Here is a 16149-nt window from a genome sequence, read left to right on the forward strand (position 1 = left end):
TTACTAGAGAGCTGAAGATGTCTGCATCATCCACCATTTGCATCCAAACTTGCTCTGCCTGAGTGCAGAATCTGTGACTGTAACGTGGAAAGGGTGGAGCAGAAAACATTTGCACAGTTAACTCCCTAAAATTTTGATTTACCCAATAATTCACACCTTGCTGGGGTATTTTTTTACTATGTGATTGCAGAATCTGGAGTACCAAGAGGTGAATTTAAACTTTTTTTGTTGTTCTTGTAAAAAAAACTCTTTGACTATCTTTTACACCTTGTAATCTGCATTTTCACCACATATGGGATGTTTTTCGAATGTATTCTTTGTTTCATTTTAGTGTCATAGAGTCATTCTGATTGAAATTTTCAGTTTGACCCTAAAAAAGAGCTGGTAATTGGCAACTTCATTAGAGAAGGCAATATCTTTTCACTTCCCTGCTGAATCTTTCACAGCGCAGCCCCTAATACTGCAATGCCAGGACTCAGTCCCAAGAAAGATACCTAACTACGTTAGCCTAGGAAAAAAATGTTGGGGAAGAGTAATGTGAAAGAAGCAAAAGACACAATTCTGCTGGTAGTTGAATGTAAGAACTGTTCCTTGAGGGAAAACACCTAAATGAAATACCTGTTTTGTGTATAAACTAAATTAGCCTTTGTCACTGGGAGACTTTCAAAGACTGTGCTTTCTTTAGAAATGCAGAGGTCAGCAGAAAAGAGCGGCTTTTAAAAACTATTATTGCAGTCTGAGAGTGGCTGTAACTGATTAAAAGAAGACCCCAATCCTTTCCGAATTCCTGAGATATACACCCAGATCCTGAGTGAGGGATTTCCCTGGCACTCCTACTAGAGGTATTTATAACCACTCGTTTAAAAATACAGTGCAACCAAGGAACATTTTCTTCCTTTCCCCTCTTCCATGCCCCAAAGTTGTGGACGCTTTTCTGTTTCCCTATTATAAGCAACAGCTGCTGCTTGAAATCTGAAGTCTCTGAAGCAATAAGTTGAAGAGGGCTGTAGTGAAGGACATGGACACTTGCAGAGTCTTGTATCTTCATGTCTGCTTTTCAAGCTGCTGTTCAGTGGTGGAGTTTGCTAGTAAGCAAACACATCCACAATGGGTTGCTGATCCTTGCACCTTTGGTTAGCTTAAGAGGATTATAGGTAGTTTACATGAGGCTGCAGAGCAACGCTTCTTGCATGCCAAGAATAATGGAGTTATGTTCTGTGATTAAAATTTTTTTCAGATTTTTCAGATTGCATGTTCTCTGGCACAGATGTTCTGAGATCCTGAAGTTTAAATCAGAGTAGGCTTGAAACAACAAAAAGTCCAGGTACAAGGTTTTTTCCTTCTATGTGTCTTTGCAACAACTTCTGGGATGGTGGAGTTCTCAAGCAAGGTGACGAAGAGTTTGTTGACTTACCAAGTGGAACACTGCTTACTTCTTTCTGTTCCCACAGTTGGCACTAGGCAAATGAAACACCTTATGATGGGGACTGAACAGGAGGTGTATCAGAAGTTGAGAGTCTCACTGTGGGAAACATAAATTAAGTTCCATTGGAAAAGTAGAGGTTATATTCCTGTAGTTCCTGTGAAAGTCAGCCCAAACCAGGTATCTATGATATCTTTGCGATGAAGCTTGCAGGCGATGCAGATGTTGCAGGACAGCAAGGAGGCAAAGTTTCCCATATAGGCGCTGCTGACTAGCATGAGCCCAGCATTGAGTGCTACACAGCACCGAGCTGGAGCTGTGCCAGGACTGATGTTCTGAGGGGAGTGAAAAGCGTAGCTGCAATACCAAAGCGTATTCTCAAGGTCTCTTGCTTCAACAGCCAGGTGGTTAGCAGGGCCTGGGCATGCAAATGAACCACGGCAATGAAATATCTGCCGAGCTTTAGGCTGCTCAACACTGACTAAGCTGAGACTGCTAGCGGCAATTAAAGTCTAATAAAAACATATACAGTGAACTTTTCAAACTCCAGAATAGCCCCTAAGTCTTTGCAGGCTTGCAAGACCTCATTAGGGCAAGATCAGAAGGACAACAAAGCACCATAAAGACAACCCTCAGACAGCTCTCTGAAGTTGGTAAGGATTATGGAGCTGTGGAGGACTGTAGAGAACATTAGGGGCCAGAAACTGAAAAGCTGGAACACACCATCCCCGAAAAGCTTCGAAGTTTTATGGGTACCATATGGCAAGGCCTAAAAGGACAGGGATCTGCCAAACAGAAAGCTGTGGAGAGAAGGGGAGAAGCTATCGTATTCAAAAGTTTTATTAACAGGTAGACGACATAAGCCAAAATTCCTCACTGTCAGTGTTTGTCTTTTGAATCTAAAGCATTTTATTCCCTCTGAAATAGGTATATGCATCAAGGTTGAGGGGTTAGGTAAAAAAAAAAATAAAAAATACAGGGCATTGGGGTACCCAATATTAAAAACAGCAGTAAGAAACATGAGAATTATGTAAAGAATAACTGCAGCAAACTGATTAGCTCCAGAATATCCTCAAGAAGCAGCAGTGGTATTTAACAGAGATGAATGAAACGTGGGAGTGATCACAGTGCCCCCTCTGTGCTATGAGCATTAAATGGGTCTGTAACCACTGGTAACTGGCCTTGATCCTCACAGATAAGGGACCAAACGTCTCCCTGGTGTAAGAAGTAAAGTAGTCAGAGATTGTCACTGGGCATCTGGGAAATCTGGTTTTATTTCTCAGCTCCTGGACCTAGATCAGTTCACTCACATGACTTCACAAAGGAAAACCTGATGAGTCTGTACGGGAAGAAAAGATGCTGTGCTCGTACTGTATCCTCCTTGTACTGTATCCTCTTGAGGTCCCTTCCCACCTGAATTAGCCTAGTCTCATGATAATGAGAAGCAGTAAACTGCAATACAAGGAGAATCAGCATTACTAGTAAGTATGTTTCACTTAATCAAAATGATCTGATTTATCATCTGATGGAAAAAAAATGGAAAATGCGATGCTTAAAAGCAAACAAACTCTACAGAATTGTCTGTCAACACTTCTGGCACTGAGGTACAGATGCTGGAGCTGACAGCTCCTTAAGAGAATCATGCTTGCTACGTTACTGTATGCTATGAAGTGCTGTGCAAGGCTATATTCCAGAAGCACATGATTTTCCCAATAAACTCTTAAACAAAATAAAAACCTAAATCACTAATCTTTCAATTTTAAAACTTATTACATGCCTAATGAAGATAAGAATGTGAGATGGTCACCTAACTGCTTACCACAGTGAATCCTGTAAGGAAGTGTTTAAGTTACTCTTGAACTCTTCAATAGATAAGATTGATAATTCAGCATAAGCTGCAATACATTCAATGAAATTTTACCTAAGAAGTTTTTCTTCTGCTTTAACCACATACAAAACCCCATATGTGTTTTAAGCTAACAATTTCCACAACTAAAGTTAAGACATTTTGTTTAATATCTCTAAAGTCACACTACTTACACAGTTTTCAGTGATGTTCCAGCAACAAAAGATAACTCTCTCTTCCATATGTCAAGTCTTTTATTTGGAAATGGAATGCATAAAACAGTGAAAAATGAAAGTCTCGTTCATTTTAAAAATTTAAAATTTTATATTCTTTATGACTACTGTATGGAATATTCTGAGATTATTGTCACCAGAAATGCAAGACAGAAGATCAATAAACTCACTGTACGTAAAGTTGCAAGAGCGATTTTTCAACAGCTACGTACAAAAATAAATGCTGAAACATCAGAAATACCTGAATATGGTATTCTAGACTTTTAAAAGCCACTTGAGAAAAGCCGATGACTTAATTGTTTTGAAATGGCACAAAAAGGGAATGTGCTATATGCATCATTTGTATCAAGAAAAATTTTCACACATTTAATTACTATTATGAAACAGGAGTCCCAGAATTATTTGCTTAACAGCAAAGACCTTCTTCCAAACAAATCCAAAAAAGATACAAGATGTAGCAAATACAACCCCAGCTTTGCATAGACTATTGCATGTTTAATGTTAACATCAACAGATCTACAGTCCTCCTTATTTACAATTAACGACGTAAAGAGACCTTAAGATAAACATGAGTTAAATACTCACTTCAAGACTCCCTTCCATTGCCAGCAGCAAGTAAGAAGGACTTCAGGATAAGACAGACTATAGTCTGGGACTTCTTGAAGTTAGGCGCATTTCCATATCTTTTTGGGACTCAAGTATTTGTATGTTCAGACTTCTTCAGCACCAAAACTGGATAAAATCTACTTCATAAAGTAGTTAAAGACTACAGGAATAGAACTGTGTTCTTTGAAGTTACTTAATTAATATTTTCAATCAATGGCAAATTGAAGCTAAATATAGCCTTGCACAAATAGGGTGCAATTTAATGAAGAAGCTTAAAAATCATTAGGATTAATCTGCAAACTTATTGACCAAACCAAAACTAGAGTTATGAACTAGAATCCTGCCTTTTGGATATCTCTTTCGTTTTTGTTTTTTTTTTTTTGAATCACATTTTATTTGCTGTTGAAAGGAATGTATTATATATTTCACTCACTGTCATTAAGAAAAGTGCTTTTTACAAACAGAGCCATAGTTTCTAGATATATCTGTGCAGTTTAGTTTAACAATTCAACTTCAAACTGATTATTTGGACTAATTTGATATAAATAGATGAAAATACCTCCCTTAATGAGCTGTTCTCATGGAATATGGGTTTTTAGTTGTTTGAAAGGAAGATATCTGTTCTTTACCAGGCTCTTTTCTTCTGCTTCCAGTTAGTTTGTTGAACTTGTATTGCATTTGAGAAAAGCCATTGCACCCAGATGTGTTTCATTGTATAAATAGAATAGAGAGAGAAGAGAAGGACCAAGGAATTACTCCACTTGAAGCCTGAAAGAATTGGCCTATTAGGTCAGTGGGATACCACATCATGAAGAATTTAAGATGTGTTAAGAGACTTTCCTAGCACATAATGATTAGCGTTACATGAATACCTGCTATGCCAAGAAATCATAAGGTTTGTCAACAACGCAGAAGGACTTATATAAACTTGGATACACATTGAAAGAAATTATGTTATAGTTTTTTCACATCTTCATTCTGCTTAAGACAACTGATGCCCTCTGCCATGTTGTGGGCTAAGGACATGGCCACAATTTAAATTTTAACAATCCCATCTGTCTCATCCTTATTTCCAACAAAATTATCTTTAAGCTATGAACTTCAATCAAATGTCCACATACAACTTTTATAATAATCTCAAGGATTTCCATTCTCAAACTAGAAAGAATTGTAATTAGTGTACAGTCCAGTAATTATACACTTTATTTTTGACAGCTTCCAGTTTGGCAGTAATGCTTGACTCTGCTGCAACACACTGGCTTGTTTTTTCACTTTTCGTAGTGGCATGGCACCACACTTCCACTTACCAAGTTGTCTTAAAAACACAGATTTGGATATTAATTACAATGGTCTAGACACTTAAGGTTTTTACTGAAGAGAAGATTAAATGCAGGAAGATTATCTAATGACATCTGGCAGACCGTGGACCTTGTGAGGACAAAACAGGATCTTCAAATAGGAGGATATCAAAACTAGATTTTGGCAATATAGAAGATGTATAGTCCATGTAGTTCTGTCATAAGCTTTAAAAATACTCTTATTAAATAAGTTTTTCCTTCCTTAGACCAGATAATACACGTAACTAGTAGGAGTCCAGGGGTCAGAATATTCTTCAATTCTTAATTATTCTCTATGAGCTTTTTTTTTTGGCTTTTCTTCATAAGATTCTCCATACTCATTCACTCTGCTCTTATCCACAGGATAAAGCCTGGCAGGAAAAAAAAGAAAGAAAAAAAAAAGATTAGCTACATATAATACTATCTGCTACCAGGAGGATATTTAAGCAGTTCTGTACTACTTAATTTTGAAAGGGACTTCCTTTCTTATTGTATTCTCTATTTCCATTTATGGCCTAAAAACACGACAGTCTTAAAAATTAGATACATTAGATACAGACACACAAACTTCTTCATACTAAGACTTAACCAGTTGTCTTGTAAAAAGGCCTCATAATTGCTTCCCTAAAGCTTGGCTGGAGTGTTAAGCAATCCAGGACACTTCTCCAACTTGAATCCAGGTTATAGTCCCTATCAGAAGTTGTTGTGCTTTTATTTTATTTTATTTTTTTTTATTTTTTTAGAAAAAATACCTTGGAAGGAGACCTATTTTACTACTTTTATGTGCAATCACATAAACCTAAAAGTGAAGTTCACATTTAGAATTCTGGTATAATGTGAACTTAGCTTAGAATTCTTGTTAGCTCAGAGAAATATTTGTTCTTGGGAACAAGAATACACTTTTAACCTATGAATAATATTTTAATGACTACTGCGTATAGCCTTCTTCCCCATATGAATTTACTTACAGAACCAGAAACTTGCCAGATATTCAACTCACAAGAGAACCTGTTAACTTGTGTTTGGAAACTAGATAAAGAAGAAAACAAAGCAGGGCAATTCCTCACCAAAAAAACATCCTTCATTAGCATCTCGCAACTTGGGAAGCATGCCTCAGATACAGAAGTAGACAAGTAGCCCCTCAGTGAGGATTAGAAGCCAAGAACTCCGAACCAGGTTTGTGAATACAATCTTAAGAATTGCTTTCCTCTGTCTTACTTCAGGTCTTCATTTCACAGGTTATTTATTTTTTTTTTACTTTTTTTTTTTCCTCCCAACTAGCGAACTATCTACTGCAAAGGAGGACTGCTGTTTTGGGGAGTAGGGGCGGAAAGGGGTAACAGAAAAGAATTCTGAGTTCTGTGAGGAGAGGAATTTCTTACTTGACTACATTCTCCGCATGCTAGAAAAGGTCCAGAAAAATACCATCAGTTATGGGAAGATGCTTTTGCTCCTCTTATTTTATTGAGTATTCTTTTCAGGCTCCCTTGCTCTAACACTCCCATTTGCTTGTCATATGCTCAACTACCATTATCCAGACCATACTCTATACTAACAATTCTATCCCAAACTATTTTTTTAGTTCTTATACCATTAAGACTGTAACCACCTACAGTGTTGAAAAACCTCTTATGTATATTAAAGAAAGGCATACCATCTTTGGTAAAGATACACCAGGAACACAACATCATCTCTAAAGCACGCCAGCCTATGAGACGTTGGCATTGTGATGATAAAAGCAAATATATCATCAATAAAGGTGTTGAATGCCTACAAATAAAACAAAAGAACATTTTAATAGGCTCTGAAGAAATGAAATCATCTGTCATACAGTGATACAGGAAACAGGCTTCCTAGCGTTTTTCAGTAGGTACACAGACTATTTCATATTTATAAAGATATTTGAGGGTTTTGCTGGAAAACTAACTATTGCAAACTTTAAGTGCTTTCCTCTAATGAAGGCCATACTGTCATACCCAGAGCACACCGCTATTGTTACAAGTAAAAAGGAATTATGTCTACTTCAGGTAAGTGAGTGTACTACTAAGCGAAGGGAAAAATATGGATTCAACTCCAGTGAGATCTTTAAAAGAAACTGGCAAAAAGCCTTTATGCAAATGATTTAAGATTTACAAAATGTTATAGGTCACCTTCATTTTCTGTGGAGAAATTGAAATTTGGGTAAAAACTTATTCATTTTCTGTTCTTAAGAACATTAGCTTGGCAGCCTTGAGGAGATTTTAAAACATTTCCAGCGCTCTCCTGGAAGCTATCATCCACCCCTTACCTGAGATGTAATTTTCTACGCCATTTCCACTCAACTAGGCATACTCTAGGCTCTATTTCTGAAGCAAATATGAAATATTTTCTCACTGCTTTTTCCTGAGTGAGAAAGTTTAAATTCACAGCCATTTGCTGGGAAAGCAGTGCAGAGGCTCTGAGCATGCAAAGATGACAATATTTTGACAGAGAAGGTAAGTGAAATAAAGAGTAGGGCAACTCCTCTGGATTGGTTTCTAGTCTACAAGGAAGGCTAGAAGTCAGTTCTTACAGCGTACCAGTTCCAGTACTCATCAGATGGTGCAATAACCTGATCTAACTCATTAAAAAACATTGGGAAAAAAAGTTCAGCAAAGAATATTCACTGTTAGGATAGCAAACAATCTCGTCACGAGTCAATCATAGGGCTTCTCCTTTCACTATTAGCAAGCTGTTACTTGGGCTTCACTGTACGTGAATCCATGCCACAAGAAGGGAAGAAAATCATGTATTCTCTAACCAGAAAAGGACTTGCTCCTGAAAGTAAACTCATGTCTGTATGATGAAACAAAGCATCACTGGAACACTGGGGTGTTTGACAGGAAAAAGTTGTGATTAGTTACAACAGGAAAGTTGCCTCTGACAAGTCAAAACAAATTCATCAATCTAAAGTGATCAAAGAATACGGATGGCACTTCTCAAGCCTGTGCAAAGATTTATTGTGGAAAAAAAAAAAAAACTTGGCAAGCTGGAAAAGTAGGCCTTTCCAAGTTAGTGATCCTACCATGATGAAAGGAAGAAAAAGCTAAAGCCATCCTCCTTCAGGCATTAGGCAGTCCACAAAAGCCACTGAAATTGAATACATCAAGGCAGCTCATCTAACATTACTAAGTCTAGCTAGTTTTCTTTTGAGATTACTTCATTTAAAGGTACACGTCATTGAAGTATACAGGGCAAAAACTTAAAAGCTACAGAAAATGAAAATTTAGGAGGATTTTCATTTTTGCCAAAGTCTTAAAAAAAAAAAGTCTGAATTAGGGAAAAAATCCTCTTATTTCAAAAACAGACAAAACAAAACCCAAATAGAACAAAAACAAAACAACACCACCAAAAATCCCAGAAAAGACCTCAGACTATCCTTTCTAAAGGAAAGTGCGGAGAGCAAAGAACTTTAAATATCCACTAGGAAAAAGCAAATTACTCTCTCCAAAGCCCAAGAAGTTGAACATAATTGAAAACATCATACACCTTTTTCTACACACACAAAAGCTCTTGTTGTGGATGGCTTCTGGCATCTTTTAACGGGAACCATAAACACTCTGCAAGAAAAGGCTGTTCAGCAAGAACATTCTGCTTTGAAGGTGGTTGCCCATTGCTCGAACACTGTCCTTTTGTTACCTATTTAGCTGCTGATGTCTCTGCTCAGTTACTGTATTTTGTTGCCAACGCAGTATTGTGAAATTACTTCACTAATGTACCTTTTACTCCCCTTTATTAAGGGACATGCTAATTTGCCTAGTATCTGTCTAAAAAACTAGATGTTTATTTCCAGATTGAATACCATTTAGTTGCTATTTTGCTATCAGCTATATTTCAATCTGTTTTTCTTAGATGCCTCATTATTCCTTAAAAATACTACGGCATCAGAAATTTGGTCTATTGCTGTAGGCTCACAGAAATGGAAAAGCTATGAAAGGTACTTTGTTTTATTTCTTTTGCCTCAGATTATCTGTTCAGAACTGGACAGTGTCCAGAGCAGCTTTTAACACTTTCTTTTAAAGTACTTATGCTCTGGAGAATTGCAATACAGTGGCACAAATGTGTACTTTACTCCTGTCTCTGGTAGCTCCTGGAGCCTGCCAAAATAAGGTTTCTTAGTGGTCCTATTGGTTTGTTGAGAATTATGCTTTGTTGATATAACCCTTCTTTTGATGTAATACTGTATTAAACTGAGACAGGTGACAGCACAGAAAGCAGTATTACCTACATCTTAGATTGGATGAGATTCTCATTATATGGAAGTCATCATGTAAAATTGAAATTGTGTTTTTTTTATTTTTAAGGACAGTTGCAAAAAAACATTGATTTTACAGGCAGTTTAGTTCTTAATACAAGAAGAAAAGCACTCACAACCTTAAGCTGTGTATTACTAAGCTGATCCACACAAAAAATATTTCCGAAGTGACAGAAATGGCCTTCGAATTAGAGCTCTACTTACTTTGTATGTGAAAGCCTTCCATGGTAAGTGTGCAACAGATTTCATCTAGGATCAGAAAAATATCAGTTAGTAATAAAGTCTGCACAGAGAGACTAGAAAAGTTGTCTTTTATTGCTTTTCAACCTCACCTTGTAGTTTACAAACAGCTGGGGCAGCATAAAGAGGAATCCAAAAGCATACACTCCTAAAGATAAAATAAGGAAAATTTTATAGACATACGCATAACGGAAGTACACCATGCAACTATACTTTCACAGTTAGAGATTTACACATAATCCTAAAAAGAAGATGCATCTAAATCCTTCTGTTTCGATTTTTCTTGGCTCTTCTCCCTTTCTCAATCACCATGATAATTTTGGAACCCACAGTCAAGTTATTGTTGTACTAGATTACACTGATCTAGCTGGTATCAGTGACTTCCTATTTTTGAGTCTTGTCCTCCATTTGAAGAAATATGAATAGTAAAGAAGTAAGAAGGGACTCACCGTTGACAAAGCTGTTAATCAACCAGGAATACCAGCTACAAACAAGAAAGGCAGCCCAGTTACTTTTTCACCTCAGCCAAAAATATATGCCTGTCATACGTCCTCTACATGACAGTATGCTGACTACTCCAAGAAATGGCTACGTTGTGGATTACTTTATGCATAAACTAAATACTGCACTTCTCCCTTTGTTAGGGAGGGCTCCAGAGAAGCTGCTAACAGTTAAGAGGTGGATGATTATCAGTGCATCCAACAGTTCTGGAGAGCTTTATCAACTGCTTTTTATACTTTTTCAGAATGTTGTAAGACTTCTGCATGCAAATTGTCATCAGGTAATGTTGTGCACTGAATGCTGTCTCTATTGATAGCACCATATTCTAAATAAAGACATATGACATGTAAATAAAGACACACAACACTGTAAGGAATTAAATTTCTGACAACAAATATTGTTCAGTGCAAACCACTATAGCTAGCACTTAAATAATAATAATAAAAAGAAGGCAAACGCAAGAAATCTACAATTTTCTCTCCTTAAATTTAACAACCCCTCCCCAGACATTCAACAAGGACAACCTTAGCTCCATTGTTAGTAGTGTTACAGATGGTCCAGATGGTCCAAATTCCCTACTTCTGCTTGCAATAGTAAGAACAGCTAATAATCGTGATGCTCAGATTATATTATTTAAAACAAAACTTGCACTGCTGCACTACTGACTTGTTAATAGCGACCTTACAGCCGTAGCAGCACTTCACTAACTCACAAACATCTACAAAATACATCAGAAGATGCCTGGAAGATTAAAGGATAATCCACTGTTAAGATTATCTGTTCCATCACATTCCTTTACAAAGAGATTTAACAGTGATAAACATTCTATGACATGTTTTCACTTCAAGCTACAGCTCCCAGAACACCTGGCATATAGCGTTTTCCAGTACTGAATGAAATTAAGAATTTTGCAAGAGAATCAGAATTTTAAAATGCTGTATATTTGTCAACTTCTGAGACAAGAACCTCTTGAAAAAGCTATTTTTCTAATAGCCTGGATATTGCCCCAGTTTCTAGTACGAGTGCTACAGCCCATGTAGACAGCAACAGTTCTTTCTTGTTATTTTAAGGTACTGCACACTCTCCCTCTCATCTCTTCCGGGCCTAGAGACTCTGAAAAATATGCCTACACAGCCATCACCATGCTTGTGTTTGCAGGTTTGTTTTTTGAAACAAAGTTTCATGCATGTAATTTACTTCATTTACTTGTCTGTATCTCTCCAATACAAAATGAACTAGCTATATTTTGAGTGAAAGTGGACAGGATTTTCACCTTTTCCTGAAATGTGGAATCTTTAGTATTGTACCACAGTAAGCTCATGTCTCTAAGGGAGCACAGCTTCCTTCTTTAAAAATGCTTTTGCTTTTTTACCATCCTAGCCAACATATTTAGGAACAGGGTCCCTTCCAACTCGGGATATTCTATTCTATGATAAGAATCCCTTGGTGAGAGCAAATAATTTTGGGACAGTTTTTGCTTCTCTCCATTTTTGGAAAGGTTCAACCACTGTACACCTCTTCTCTCTCCTGTCATCTTATCTGTTCTTTGAACATGAATAGCAGCCTTCTTCTTCTGATAGCTTAATCTTGTATGTAAGTTATTGAATACTACAGTAATATCAGATTAGTTCTGAAAAAGCACAACATGTTTCATAGCTTGAAACAGTTTGTAGCTTACAGGATGTTAAAAGACAGATTTTAAAGATTGAGATCCTATTGAATTTTTCAGTTCCTAGCTTAGAAATCACACAAACCGATTTCTGCATTCCATCATCTCCAATTAATTAATACAGAAAAAACGGGGAATGTTTCTATCCTGTTTAAGACTGTTTACAGATTTACAGTACCTTTTGTATTTGACATTCAGCAAGGAGTAACCTGCACCTCCAATACACAGTGGATAGAGCAAATATGACAAGTACTTCATAGCCTAATAGACAAAGAATATAGTTTGTTAGTTTACATTATAGATACGGTAGGTCTCTCATGGCCTCAACTAGAGGCTACGTGGTTTTTTTCCCTGAAAATCTTTTCATATTTTTAAATGTCTACTATTATTTTCAGTATGCTTCTGTTTCAAGAGATAGTGAAAATTCCAACGCTGAGCTCAGACCACCAAGGACTTTGGAGCATAAGCTGCAAGAAGAGGTATGAAGATCAGTGTAAGAGTAGCTTAACACCAGTATTGCTACCTATGTTCAACTCATTCCACCATCGTAAGTACAAATACTGATTTTCAAATTTGTAATGAAAATATAAAAATGGTAACCCTTTAAGATACTTCTCTTCAGTTAAGTCACTTACAATTCTATTTCTCAGAGAAATGTTTCAACCAGATATCTAGCTTCAAACTTCAAAATTTCTGGTCCTTGTTATGAATGCACCAATTCCTATATATGAACCATAGATCAAACTAATGTCATAACTTCAAAATCTTTCCAGTACAAAAAACAGATGGTGTTCCTTAAAACTGTGTAATTTCGACACACTGAAGGCAAGGGATGCCACCCAGAGAGACCTGGACAGGCTTGAGAGGTGGGCCCGGGCAAACCTCAAGAGGTTCAACAAGGCCAAGTGCAAGTCCCTGCATCTGGGCTGGGGCAATTCCAAGCACAAATACAGGCTGGGTGGAGAATGGATTGAGAGCAGCCCTGAGGAGAAGGGCCTGGGGGTGCTGGCTGATGAGAAGCTCATTGTGAGCTGGCAATGGGCGCTTACAGCCCAGAAAGCCAAACATAGCCTGGGCTACACTGACCCCAGCTGGAGAACTGCATTCAGCTCTGGGACCCCCACCCAGCACAAGGAGGACATGGAAGTATTAGAACAAGTCCAGAGGAGGGCCACAAAGATGATTGAGGGGCTGGAGCACCTCTCTTATGAAGGGAGGCTGAGGGAGTTGGGGTTGTTGTGCCTGGAGAAGAGAAGGCTCTGGGGAGACCTGATAGCAGCCTTCCAATACATAAAAGGGGTCTACAGGAAAGCTGGGGAGGGACTCTGTGTCAAGGAGTGTGGTGATATGACAAGGGGGAATGGCTTTAAACTAAAAGAGAGTAGGTTTAGATTAGACACTACAAAGAAATTCTTTCCTATGAGGGTGGTGAGGCACTGGCACAGGTTGCCCAGAGCTGTGGATGCCCCATCCCTGGAGGTGTTCAAGGCCAGGCTGGATGGGGCTTTGGGCAACCTGGTCTGGTGGGACGTGTCCCTGCCCATGGCAGGAGGGGGTGGAATTAGATGGTCTTTAAAGGTCCTTTCCAACCCAAACCATTCCATGATTCATCAGATAATTCTGCCACTTCTTTTTCTGATGATATCAATTGACCATGTTTTCTATTCCATCAAGATAAAAAACTAAAATATTATATATACACTTGATATGATTGGTCAAAACATGACTTCCCCAATCTCAAGGCAGGTCCACCTACAAACTGTTATTAAGTAACTACTGTGCAATTCTTTTTATAACAATAGGCCTGCTTTCTGAATAATAGAAGACTTCAGACGTCACCAGGCAAAATGGCTAAACATAATTATTGAGAGGAACATGGAGACAGTTTTGGGGAATCAAAAAGCCTGACTATCACAAAGCTTGCAAGAAGTCCAGCAACTTAAAAATAACACACAGGAGGCCAAAAAGAACTGAAGAACAAATTTCCAATGCCTGCCTCCCCTCCATCTCCATTCATAAAGTTAATAGATGATGTCAAACAGAACTCAGAAGTGTAGGGAATCCCAGTAAAACTAAACAGATTCTTCACATCTGTCTTCAAGACATATTTCTTCATATATGACATTTATGACATGATTAAATATTAATCTAAAAATAATAAAGATAAATCATAGTGAAGTGTTTTTTTTTTTAAATTATTATTATTTTTTTTTTTAGCCAAGGAGATCTGATGAATAACGAGCAAAATAAGTCAATCAGAACACCAGATATATCGACTTTATAGATCAGAAGTCCCAGGATTCCTTCTTACCTGGGCATCATATTCTTCGGTTTTCTTTTCAGAGTCATTGTATGTACCAAACTGCAATACACATAAAACGTATAATTAAAGTCAGAGCTGGGGGAAAAAAGCATTTGCTGTTTGACTCCCTAAGTGGAGATTTAAATAGCAAACTGAACTGCTTAGACAGTCAAAGTAACAGGAATAGTTCAAAGATCTCATCAGTTCTTCTATATAACCAAGTCATTCAAACGTCCCATGCAGCCTGCTAAATACATGGTAGCCAAGAAGTTTAATATTTTTCTTCATATTTTACAACAAACATCCAGGTCTTTTTAGCTTAGGAAAATGGTGCTGAGACAGCTCATCTTTTCAGTTTTGCTTTTCAAAGCAAAACCAGAGTCAATATCATGAAGAATTTGGAAGTTAGAGGAAGCAATTATTAAAAGATACAATCATTTCATGCTGGAAGACATCAGTTATGGATTATCTCCTCTTAAATTCCACCTTCAACTACCGATTTACTAATAGTCTCCTCAAAGGTTAATAAAGAATTAAACATTTTATTTTTTTAAAGCAGCATTTTGATCAGAATTACAAAGAGTCCAACAATACTGTTTTTGAAAACACTGTTCACCCCCTTTTAGGTAAAGGATCAACATTCAGCAAGTGCCAAGGTAGCTTGCAAAGTGCAACTACTGTGAAAATACGGCATCTTAAAAGAAAAACATCTGATGAATTGGTTTTTCTTATCCTGCAAGTTATTGTGTTTTGAGCATGCAGATGCTTTCAAATGTTAGTATGAGTGCTAACCAATTTCTGTTTCCAGACTGAAATAATATTGTTCTTAGCGACCTAGACAGGCAATTCAACAGTGTTCTTGTAGTCTTACAAAAAATGTCTAAGTCTTAAAAAGAACAAACACATTTCCTTGAACAGGAACAAGGAGCAACCAGAGCTATCAGCTGCTTACGATGTACCGATGTTAAGCAGCACAGAACTCTGTTCTTCTTACAAAGTAAACACTGCAGATTGTACAATTGTTTTTAATGTAAACAAACAAACAAACAAAAAAAAGGAACTATAATCTGCATTAATTTCAATCCCTGCTGCCACAGCACGCCCTGTAGACAGTCTTTAGACTTAAACTATTACCCAGAGGATTTGTAAAAGACTGCCGTGTCCCCTGAACATGTCACAACATTCATTAGTTCCACAATGGAGAAGTTATGCCTACAGCTTCACGGAAAATTCAGTTCCTTAGTTCAAATCACAGTATCAGTTAAAGATTCCAACGCAGTGGTAGGAGCCCAGGTCTATCTGTCAAGATCTAGCAGGACAGACAGAGGAATTCTGAGATTTCTCAGATCACAAATACATACAAATTGCTGCTGCTTCTACAGAATTGATCGAAAAAATTCTTAAGTTTGAAACTATTCACCCAGTTTTTGTATTAAGCTATCCATAAAGAGAAGATTTACACTGGAACCTTAAACAGTTTTTTAAATCTTCACATCACTGAAAGCCAAGTTGCACAGTACAGCACTCTACAGTAGCTACTGTAAGAGGCAGAAACCTCAACAGTGGTAACTGTTAAACCAACAAAGTACCTGAATTTTGGGCCATATGCCTTGCCACTTGACTGTCATTTTCAAAGCCTTCTTCACTTTCCAGAGCTGTGATTAACAAAAACAAAATGTATACGTAAAGAATTACCCAAAGGAAATTCTTACGCAAGAT

General features: G+C 37.4%; 1 protein-coding gene across 1 annotated transcript in view; it reads right to left on the reverse strand.

Annotated features, from left to right (window-relative positions):
* Window positions 1-3505: 3505 nt before the first annotated feature.
* Window positions 3506-16149, reverse strand: part of CLPTM1L (CLPTM1 like) — a 30341-nt gene continuing 17697 nt past the window's right edge. The window contains exons 10-17 of the mRNA XM_035550554.2: window positions 16020-16085; window positions 14440-14490; window positions 12307-12389; window positions 10408-10442; window positions 10051-10106; window positions 9923-9967; window positions 7100-7215; window positions 3506-5816 (exon numbers count right to left, since the gene is read on the reverse strand). Coding sequence (XP_035406447.1) covers window positions 5732-5816; window positions 7100-7215; window positions 9923-9967; window positions 10051-10106; window positions 10408-10442; window positions 12307-12389; window positions 14440-14490; window positions 16020-16085 — 537 coding nt within the window. The 3' untranslated portion in view covers window positions 3506-5731. The remainder of the gene's footprint in view (window positions 5817-7099; window positions 7216-9922; window positions 9968-10050; window positions 10107-10407; window positions 10443-12306; window positions 12390-14439; window positions 14491-16019; window positions 16086-16149) is intronic.

The sequence above is a fragment of the Cygnus atratus genome, chromosome 2 (assembly GCF_013377495.2).
Source record: "Cygnus atratus isolate AKBS03 ecotype Queensland, Australia chromosome 2, CAtr_DNAZoo_HiC_assembly, whole genome shotgun sequence".
In the NCBI taxonomy this organism is placed as follows: domain Eukaryota; kingdom Metazoa; phylum Chordata; class Aves; order Anseriformes; family Anatidae; genus Cygnus; species Cygnus atratus.